The 11,337-nt window shown below is 42.0% G+C and overlaps 1 protein-coding gene across 1 annotated transcript in view; it reads left to right on the forward strand.

The window, feature by feature from the left end:
* Window positions 1-11,092, forward strand: part of Psat1 (phosphoserine aminotransferase 1) — a 28,018-nt gene extending 16,926 nt beyond the window's left edge. The window contains exons 8-9 of the mRNA XM_015492951.2: window positions 8,278-8,415; window positions 9,694-11,092. Of these exons, the coding sequence (XP_015348437.1) occupies window positions 8,278-8,415; window positions 9,694-9,799 (244 nt within the window). The 3' untranslated portion in view covers window positions 9,800-11,092. The remainder of the gene's footprint in view (window positions 1-8,277; window positions 8,416-9,693) is intronic.
* The last annotated feature ends 245 nt before the right edge of the window (window positions 11,093-11,337 follow it).

Genomic DNA, 11,337 nt, shown 5'->3' on the forward strand with positions numbered 1-11,337 from the left:
CATCTGTGAGTTCTTGGCATCCAGTGGCCTCTAGCCATAAGCCCTGGGGGAATTGGGCTTGGCTGGATATCTGGGCCTTTGGGTTCTGCTCCATGTGCCATTTGGGGGAAGAGATGCATAGTGCACCTTCCTGCCTATTCTGCAGTTCTGTGCAACAGAGGCTTGGTCTTGAGGAAGCTTCCATCCTACCCTCTGTATGGAGGTGGGGATAGCAGTGCTTATAGGAGCTATGCATGATTAGCAGGAAATGGTCCAAAGAGTTCAGGGCCAAGGGCTAAGGGATGTGGCATGAACTTGGAACAGGGTGATATTGTTGGGTTGGAGGGGAAGGGAGAGCTTTTGGATGAGCTGGAGCCTTAGTGTGAGTAGAATTAGGCAGAGAAATGGGCGGGAGTACTTGTAGGGACTTGGAAGGCAGGGACGATCCCACAAAGGCATTGAGGGAGGAAGCACAGTGTATTGGGGAGCAGACAGTGGGCCTCCTGGTGGCAGTGGCTTATGCTGGGATTGAATGGAACTCATGGAGAGGTCTGAGATGTTTTTGGTCCATTTCTTCACTCCGCTGTCGACCCATCTATCTACCTTCCTGTGCACCCATTTACTTAGTCATCTAGCCAGTCACTTATTCACCCGCCCATCTTCCTGTTTATCTGTCTACCTCACCATCCATCCTGCAGTTGGCTCCTGAGTACCCTGGGCTAGCCTTGCTCCAGGCTCCTGAGATACCTAGAAGAAGAAATCACCATCCCTGACTCCCCCAAAGTGCTCAGAACCTGAATGAGTGGAAACATTTGGTGATTATTATGTAGTGGAGAGCAGTCTATTAGCTGTAGCTTCACTATTTCTTAGGAGGAGTACAGACATAAAAATGTCACCCTGTCAACCACCTGCCTAAAAAATGTCATCTCAGACTGACATTTCCTGAGGAGTCCAGAGCAGGTGTTAGCTCTGTCTCCTCTGTTTACTAAAAGCGGGAGACTCTCTAGCTATTCCTGTGTGCCACTGAGCTCTCAGGAAACTCTTCACTCTTCTTTTGAACTATGGAAATAGTTTGGCAAGATGGCCCTGAAGCTGGGCAAGGTGGTGCATGCCTGTAATCCCAGCAACTTGGGAGGCTAGGGCAGGAGGATTGAGAGTTCAAAGCCAGCCTCAGCAAAAGTGAGGCACTAAGCAACTCAGTGAGACCCTGTCTCTAAATAAAATACAAAATAGGGCTGGGGATGTGGCTCAGTGGTGAAGTGTCCCTGGAAGTGGGGATAGCAGTGCTTATCCCTTATAAGTTGCTAATCCCTGGTACCCACACACACAAAAAAGTTGGCCTGGAATACTGAGAGACAGATCATGATTTGCAATTTGCTATTGTCTTTGCTTCTTGCTTTTATCTTTGTCATGAACCTCCTCTCCCTTCATGCTCCCTAACTTGTAAGGTAGCCCCTTTCCTAAGCCTCTCTGAGTGGCTTATTGGGGACTGCAACAACCTACCAGTGACCCAATGGGGAATTCTTGGACTAGTTGAGACAACCCTTGAAGTCCCCAAGTTCATTCCACAGCCTAACCACTCCCATGACACTGGTGACCTGGAGTTGAATCCAGGTGGCAGCATAGCATAGTGTCTTGGGCCTCGAAGCCCCATATTGCCACTACTGGCACGCGACCCTGGGCAGATGACTTGATTGTCGTAAGCCTCAGTTTCCTCATCTGTGCAGTGGGTATAATAATGGCACATGTGTCTTATGATTGTCATGAGGATTAAATGGCTATGCCTGTGATATAGAGTATATAATAAGTAGTTTAAGAGGATGGGCTCTTGTGCTGGTTAATTTGCGTAAAGCACTGGAAACAGTGGCACCTTGTGAGTATTCCTCCACATGAGTTGGCGCTTCATATTACTATTTGTGGTTGTTAATGTGTAAAGCACTTTGGACGTTCCTGACACACAGTGCTTAACATACATTAGATATTAACTCTCTCATCATAAGGATGTTCAAGAGGCAGATTCCTTATCCAGATGTGAGGTCACCTTGGTTGCCTTCTTAGGAAAGGGAAGGAAACGTGGTAGATCTAGTGAAGACTAAACTAAAATGAAGCAGGTGGAGTACCAGGCACTTTACACATAGGTTTTTTACACACTTTATTGCCATTGCTGCCCTGTGAAGTAGACAGGAAGCACGTCTGACAGAGACACAGACAGGATAAGTCACAGCTGGGAAGTGGGATCAGCCTGGGTACGAACGTGAGGTGGGTGGGCACTATGATACCAGGGCCTGTGTGGCTCTTTAATTACTACACCAAAGAAATGAAAAGAAAAAAAAAATCACAGATGGCAGATGGTGTGACTTTCTATATTAAAAGTGCAAGAACCAGCAGAAAACCTTAGAAATGATCAGTTGCAGAAGTGTGATCACTTAGAGCTCAGTTGTGATTCCATTCTCCACAAACACGCAATAAAGATGGAATTCCTAACAGACTCAGAATTATAAAATATATATCACCACGTGTGGTGGCGCATGCCTGTAATCCCATCTGCTCAGGAGGCTGAGGCAGGAGCATTGCAAGTTCAATGCTAGCCTCAGCAACTTAGTGAGGCCCTAAGCAACTTAGTGAGACTCTGTCTCAAAATAAAAAATAATAAAAGGGCTCTGGATGTAGCTTATTGTTTAAGCACTCCTGGGTCCAATCCTGGTACCAATAAATAAATTAAAAAAAAAAAATAAATAAATAAATAAATAAAAATATTTAGAAATCAATCCAAATGTCCACCTGTTCAAGTTAAAGCAAAAGGATGGCTTAAAAACTTTAAAAATAGAAAATGGTACAGGATGAACTTAGCACATTATCTATTATAGTTATATAAAGCCTTGTTAATTTACATAGGGGCACTGGCACAGGGATAGACAATAGGTGAGTTAAAGAAGTTCATAAATAGCTGGGCACAGTAGTGCATGCCTGTAATCCCTGTGGCTTGGGAGGCTGAGACAGGAGGATTGGGAGTTCAAAGCCAGCTCAGCAAAAAGCATCTCAGTGAGACCCTGTCTCTAAATAAGATACAAAATAGGGCTGGGAATGTAGCTCAGTTATAGAGTGCCCCTGAGTTCAATCCCCAGAACCCCATCCACCCCGCAAAAAAGAAGCTCATAAATGCCCATGTTTACATGGGAATCAACTGCATGTTAAATTAGCTGAAAAATATTCATAACATGCTGTTTGAAGCCTGACAAATTAATTTAAACAAATTAGCATTATTTGCATCATGCTATACTCAAAAATAAATCTAATTAGTCAGAAAGTTCTAAACTGGTTGCAATTATGCACACCTGTAATCCCAGTGACTTAGGAGACTGAGGCAGGAGGATCACAAGTTTGAGGCCAGCCTCAGCAACTTGGTGAGACCCTGTCTCAAGATTAAAAAATGAAAGGACATGAGGATGGAGCTCAGGGATGAAGTGCCCCTAGGTTCCTGGGTTCAATCTCTAATACCAAGAAAAAAAAAAATGTTGGTGAGTCTTTTTTAAGTTTAGGAATACAGAGGCCTTAACTAAAAACAAACTATTAATCTCAAAAGCAATAAAGTAAAAACTGACATTTAATTTCACAAAAGTCTTAAAATTTTACATAGTGAACAAAAACAAATGTCAGACATGAGAAAAGTTTTGCACTATATAACAGAAAGGTTGCCATCCTTAATATAGGCAAGAACCCACAAATGACTGAAAAGGATGACCAAGTACAAATTAGGGCAAAGGGTATTGCTACTGGTTTAAACAATCCAGAAGAAATACAGCTGGCTAACACACACCAAAAATGCCCAAGTTCATTAGTTCTTTAGGAAGTGTAGATTAAAATCATGAGGTGTAACTTTTTACCTTTGATTGGTAGAAATTAAAAAGTAATTGATAACCTTTGGTGCTGGCAAAGGACCACAGTTGAATGGAAGTATTAATCTGAATAAATCTGGGACAAAGTTTGCAACATCCATCAAAATTCAAAGCAAACTTGCCAGAGATATTATGTCTAGCAGCCACCCTACTCCGGAATCCTGTTGGATGCAGCCATGTGCACAGAATTGAGCCGCTGTGGGTCCACTATAGGATGGGATAGTGAAAACATCTGCAGAGCACCGCCACCATGCCTGTCAGTCGGGATTCGAGGAAGTTTAGTAGGATCCATGCATAGTAAGTGTTATGGTTTAGATATGAAGTGTCCCCCAAAAGCTCATGTGTGAGACAGTGCAAAAAGTTTAGAGGTGAAATGATTGAGTTGTCAGAGCCTTAACCTAATCAGTGCATTAATCCCCGTAGGCATTACCTGAGCGGTAACTGTAGGCAGGCAGGGTGTAGCTGAAGGAGATGTGTCACTAAGGCTGCCTTTGGGAAATACATTTTGTTCCTGGTGAGCAGAGCCTCTCTGCTTCCTGTCATGTCCCGAGCTACTTTCCTGTGCCCCCCCTCTTCTGTCTTGATGTTCTGCCTAACCTTGGGCCTGGAACAATGGAGTCAGTCTGTGGACTGAGACCTCTGAAACTATGAGTGCCAAATGAACTTTTCCTCCTCTAAAATTGATCTTGTCAGATATTTTGGTCACAGCAGCAAAAAAGCTGACTAAGACAGTAAGAATAATGTGTACACTGGGAGTGAGGGTGTCTGAGCAGACACTGGAAGACGACTGTGTATGTCAACGGGCCAAAAGGAGAAAAGTGTAGAAAAGGATGTGGCTGTTAGTCTGTTTATGAAACCCACATTTGTATATGCAGATGTTACATAAGTATATACATTTACACATGTGCATACATTTACCTATTTTGACACATGTTCATGTTTATATATCTAAAAATGCTTGGAGAAGCACACACCAGCTTATTGTTGATAGCCACCTCTGGGAAGAGATGGTAGATCTTCATAATTTTACTCAGATTTTTGTAATCACATAAAGTAGTTTTTTAAAAAATTTATTTATTCACATATAGTTTTAAAATTGATTTTTTAAAATTAATTAACCAGCCACCCTCTTATCTCAGCCTCCTGAGTTGCTGAGATTACAAGCATACATGATTACATCCAGCTTGAACCTTTTTTTAAAAAATATATTTAAAAAATTTTCTTTCCTTTTTAGATATTCATGACAATAGAGTATATTTTGACATATCATACATGCATGGAGTATAACTTCCCATTCTTGTGGTTGGACATGATGTAGAGCTACACTGGTCGTCTATTCATATGTGAACATCCAGCTCAGACCTCTCTGACTAATTAGAATTTACTAGTGTGGTGTGAGGCAGATAGTTCTGATTTGTGCAAGTGGAGACTGTAAGGTTTTAAACCATGGAGATCTATGACTATTTTATGGGCTTTTCTCTCATGTATTGTACTCTCTATGGTTTACCTGTTCATTTCTGACACATCTTTTGGAGGGGACAGACTGAAATAAGTGGGTCAACCCCTTGTCCACTGACCTAACATTCTGGTACCCCTGACCCTCACCACGTCTGTGAGACAAGTACCTCTTGTTGAAGCTTCCCCTTCCCTCACACGTACCCCTCCTCCAATACCCTGGGGAGTACTTGGGGTGTTTTGGGGGTGAGGGGCTCTCTGGAATGCTAATCCCCTCTGTGGAAAGGGTTTTCAGAAGATGCGTTTGGGAGAAACTGTCCCTTCATGACCTCCTCCTGGGGATTCATGCCACAGGAAGCCCAGGAAGTCAGTAAAAAGCCAGGCCACTTAATGCAGCATTCCCTAAATTACGATGGCTTGAGGCTCCCCAGGGCTGGGCTTGGGACAGGCCCTGTTTCTTTTGACCTAGAAAGTTCTTGGTAAGCGCTTTCCAGCAGGTCTCTCAGTCTCCCGGTTTCTTCACCCTCAGTCTCTGCCAGTTCTTTTTTTTTCTCAAACTCAGATCCATTGTGCAAACTTCTTGTTCATTGCTCAAGGACCTGGTCTAATTCCCAGCAGAGTGAATCCACAGGGCCCTCCATGGGCCAGGCCCTGCAGCTCTCCCCTGCTACCTTGTCCAGGAACCCCACACCCCAAGTAAGCTGGAGAACTTGCCTGCTGCCTCTGTGCCTTCCTCTCCCTGTCTGGGCATCTCCCACAGCCCCTCTGAAACCTGTGGGCCTTCTCAGCAGAATTACTTGCTGTGCTCTGTCTCCACAGGCTTTGGCTCTTGGTCCTTCTTGAGTAGAGCTGTTAATTCCCTGCAGAGCATCTCTCACTAGTTTGGGATCAGTTAACTCCCCTTGATCTTTTCCTTCTCCCTCACACTTGTTTCAGCGACATGGTCACGGGTGCTGTGTAAATGTTTGTTGCGTGGCGACTTCAACTTTAATTTCTAGCTTTTATGACATTATTGCTTTGTGATATCTCCTACTTTCATGATAGGATGGGTAAGCTGGGGAGGTGAACTCTAATTACAGATCCTTAATTTCTTGTAATTTTTTTATCTTAAGTGTGCTCTTTCGTTGGTTCACCTCTGTGATTGGAGCCTCATATTGGGAGCCTGAGGCAGCAGAATATCAAGAGAGGGTAGCCACTGAATATTTAATTTAAATGTCAGCTATGAAACTCGCTGCCTTCTGGAAGGGGGGCTTGGAATTGAGCTGAGTCTGCTGCAGTTGCTTGGTTCCCCTTCTTGCCTCTCTTCCTGGTGGTGTGTACTAGACTCCCATTAATTGTAATAGGGATCTTAGTTGTGCCAGAAGGGGGCTTCTCCCACTGCATTTATTTGCTGTTTAATTTTAGTGAATCCTGCCTACAGAAGTATAAGAATAAAATAGGATGTACTTAAGAAAAGGGAGAGGGGGCCATGTGTTCTGCCTTTCTTTCATTCTGGAGTTACAGTTCAACTCATCTTCCATTTGTCTCTTCTGGTTGTCAGTGGAGAATAATTTTGGCTGCTTATCTTCCAAATCAGATACTGAAGTCAGATACTAATCTTTCCCAGACAAAAATTCCTCATTCAATTTTGAGATTCTCTGTGTGCCTTAGGCAGGGTGCTGGGAGTAAAAGGATAATTTTATTACATTTAACAGATACTTATATAGCATTGATATGTTCTGGATGCTGCTTTAAATTGCACCCGGTGTATCAGTGGCCTATCTCTGTGTCACAGAACACTCCAGAACTTATCAACTTAGCCCTTTTCCGTGCTCATTATTCTTTGGGTCAGCAGGTTGGGCCGAGCTCAGCTGGGTGCTTCTGCTGGTCCCAGGAGCCCTCAAAACTGAAGGCATCTGGTGATTGAGCTGCTGCCAGATGGTTTAACGTGGTTTCGCCTGTCTGGCACTTGGTGCTGACTCTTGGCTGGGATACTTACCTCCATTCTGCTAGCTCAGACTTGTGTAAGTGGCAGTGATGTTGAAGATGGAGAGAAGAGAAGCTGGTGTGAGGTAGAATTATTTATTTTGCAGTCCCTTGGCCAAACCAACTCACAAGGCCAGGCCAGAATCAAAAGGTAGAGAACTTGACCTTGCCTTGTTAAAACAAAACAACAAAAACATTTTTTCTTTTTTTTTTTTTGGTATTGAGGATTGAATCCCAGGGCACCAAATTTACCACTGAACTATATCTCTGGCCCTTTTTATTTCTTATTTTGCTAAGTTTCTTAGGGACTCACAGTTGCTGAGGTTGGCCTTGAAGTTACAATCCTCCTGTTTCAGGCTATGGAGTTGCTGGGATTATAGGTGTGTGCCACTGCACCCAAATCTTTTTGAAAATTTTTAATTGTGCCCTCAAAATTCTCTGTTAATACTTGGTTTATTTAATACATCAACTCTTGAGGAAAGGTTCTGATAGTGTTCTCACTGTTCTGGGAGGAAAGTGAGGCACAGGAGGGAGGTAACTTGGTCAGGGTCACACAGCTTAGAACAATACAGGGTGACAAACCCTTTAAAAACTGCTCCTCATTATTTTCAAGCCTTTCAAACACTGTTAGGACAAATATACCTCTGCATATGAACAGGGAAAGGGTCCTAAACATTTGCTATATGGCACCCATGTGTTGGATCCTTCCTACCTGTTGAATCTCTGGATCATTGCAACTAATCTGCAGTAGAGGTATTATTCCCAATATTCAGCCGGGGAAACTGAGGCTTACAGAAATTAAATACAAATCTTACAAGAGTCTGGTCTGTCTAGGTAAATTATAAATATCCTGGGACAGATTTTTGGTTTTGTTTAAATCTTCTGCTTGCATCTAGAAAATGGTTTTTAAAAACTTGTAAGTTTCTTAATAATAGTCTGTGCATTTCAGAAAAGTAGTTGGAATATGAAATGTGTTTTTCAGATGCCCAGTGGAGCCCCAAAATAGAAGCAAGATGAATATTCCATTCCGCATTGGTAACGCCAAAGGAGACAATGATTTAGAGAAAAGATTTCTCGATAAAGCACTTGAACTCAATATGATTTCCTTGAAAGGCCATAGGTGAGTACACCTCCAACCCAGGTGCTTCAGAGATTTTTTTTTTTCTTTTTCTTTCTTTCTTTTCTTTTCTTTTTTTTTTTTTTTTTTGGACTAGGGATTTGACCCAGGGGTACTTCTTTACCGCTGAGCCATATCCCGGCTGTTTTTATTTTTTATTTTTGAGATAGGGTCTCCCTAAATTGTTTAGGGCCTCACTGAGTTCCTGAGGCTGATTTCAAATTTGTTGTCCTGCTGCCTCACCTTCCCAAGTCACTGGGATTACAGGCATGGGCCATAAGCCTGGCTTGGTTTTGTTTTTCAAATGCAAAACAAAACACATCTGGGAGTCTGCTCAGCTTGGAGGAGCAGTTTTGTTAACTTGTTGGGGGAAACAGTTGTCTCAGTTGTATTCCTTCCTCCTGTCTATAGAACCCAGGGCACAGTTCCCTGGCTCCAGTGGAGTCACAGCTTCTTTGAGGTTTTGTTAAAAATTACCTTTGAAAATCTCTTAACCGCTCTTACAGCCGCCCTGTCTGATGAGGCTGGCACCACTCTTTCTACTGTTAGAACATTGCTGCGTCTCTAGCTGAACATCAGAGGATTAATTTTACATACTCCATAAAAAACAAATGTCCTCACACACGGCACCAGCAGCAGCGAGCCGCACATCCCTGTCTGGCTGTTGCAGCAGGATCATGAATGGCCTGGTGCCGAGCCCCACAGTCACCATCTTCATCGATGGATCTTTTCTTCCCCTTATGTAGTTTTTGTATTTATCAAGAGTGAATAGTTTGAATTAGTCCAGGTGTGAGCAGCAGTCTCACTGCATAAGGGAGATTTTTTTTTTCTAATGACTCAGACATGGAAGCTCAATGCCACCTGTTGGGGGTTTTCAGGTGAGAGGTTGGGCACTGTTGGCCTCCAGTGCTGTAGCTCTCAGGAGTGATGATTAGGCAGAGTTGTGTTGATACTAAGTTAGGTGTGTGTGTGTGTGTGTGTTGGATAGAATCCAGGGCTTCTTTCTTGCTGGGCAAGTTTTCTGCCATTGAAACCCCCGGCCTCTACTTCTTCTTCTTCTTTTTTTTTTTTTTTTTTTGGTACCCAAGTGTGCTTTATCACTGAGCCACATCCCCATCCCTTTTTATTTTTTTGAGACAGGGCTTTGCTAAGTTACTGAGGCTGGCTTTGAACTCGTGTTCCTTCTCCCTCAGCCTCCTGAGATGCTGATTACAGGAGTGCACCATTGCACCCAGCTGATACTCTGATTCTTAATGATTGAATCTGTTTTGGTCATTCTAGGTCTGTGGGAGGCATTCGGGTCTCTCTGTATAATGCTGTCACCACTGAAGATGTTGAAACCTTGGCCACCTTCATGAAAAATTTTTTGGAGATGCATCAGCTATGAAAGAGACCTATTCTCTGTCTTTGTATAATGTATACAGAGTTTAAAGTAATTGGGAATGGCTACAAAAACTTGACAGACAGGTTAAGTTTCTTCAAATAAACATGCTTATTATAGATTCCATTTTCAAAGAACAACAGCAAGACATCCACAGCTCTGCCGAGTTGATGCAACCACCAGCTACTGGTCACCTCAATTCTGACTCAAACTGGAAGTATTTTTAAAAATCTTCCTCTTGCTTTTCTAATGAATTCCAGCCTATTTTGTCTTTGCTGCTACTTTTTCTAGCTAGATCTCAGTATTTGAACTTGCTTGGACTTAATTATGCCAGTTGCATTTAGTTATGGAGGGTGTGTGAGGGTCCTCTGTGCACAGAATCTGGGAGTAGTGGGGTCTGCTGGGTTCTGCAGCTTTGATTAACCCATTAAATCCCAAGTTTTCAACTCTGCAAATAGTTCAATGAAATTGACACAGGTGCATAAATTAGGTTGGAAATCATAACCTAAAGCTTATTATATAGTTTATTATCATTAAACATATAATGATAATCATTAATTAATAATATTAATATTATCACTAATCATTCACCTATTACTTTTCTCAACAAAATAGAACTCAAAAAACATAAATATTTATTTCAAAGTTATCAGAAGTGGTACATTTGTTGCTCAATTTAAGTTTTTTAGGTATTCCCTAAATGGGATCCATGGGACATAATGGGTTAAGGTTAATATTGATCACTTGGTGAGCATGTGGAGGGCCAGGCAAAAGGGCAAACTATAGGTCTTTGTACTGTTATTCTCTTGAAGAAATAAGTGACTTACTATATAAATGTTCATATAGTAGGGTCTGTTTTTAATACCACTTCATTTATATCTCAGTGCATTTATATTTCTAATGAAATGGTTTTCAGTGATATATAGAAGCTTAGAGTTTGTTAAATCCCTGCTTGTGTACTACAGCATTGTATTAGGAACAGTTGTACCCCCTCTTCAGCCCTTTCCCCTTTGAACCTGCTCCATGGAAAGAATCTAGAAGTTTCACAATTTGCTTTGACTCTTCCTTTCAATAGGGGGAAGAAATGGTTGTGTTTTGTTTTTCATTTATGCCATTAAACTGAAAATCTGTTAGATTCCCTTATCCTGTGTACACTTGGTGGTTTTCTTTGTATCATGTGACCAGAACAATAATGTGACTCCCAGAAAATCTTTGCTGGAGTCTTTTCCCCTGTTGTGTATCTGTTGTCAGTATTTTATGTTGAATGTGAATAACATTAAAATCCTGAGATGTAATAAAGCCTTGTGAATGATTCTTTTACCAGACTTTTAGACAAATGTTTCTATTTTAAGATGTTTTGATGAGAAAACTAGAGTCTAAAAATAGCATGTGATAGTGTAATTTAATCCAAGGTGTAAGACTTGAATCTTGTGCAATTGTGTTTTAAAAATTGAGTGCAGTGTGGAAGCTTTCCGTTTGCTTTTAGAACGGACATTATCAGCAAACCACCTTCTGACTCAGCTCACCGGGTAAAGTTCTATGAA

Source organism: Marmota marmota, unplaced genomic scaffold, assembly GCF_001458135.2.
Source record: "Marmota marmota marmota unplaced genomic scaffold, marMar, whole genome shotgun sequence".
Taxonomy (NCBI): Eukaryota; Metazoa; Chordata; class Mammalia; order Rodentia; family Sciuridae; genus Marmota; species Marmota marmota.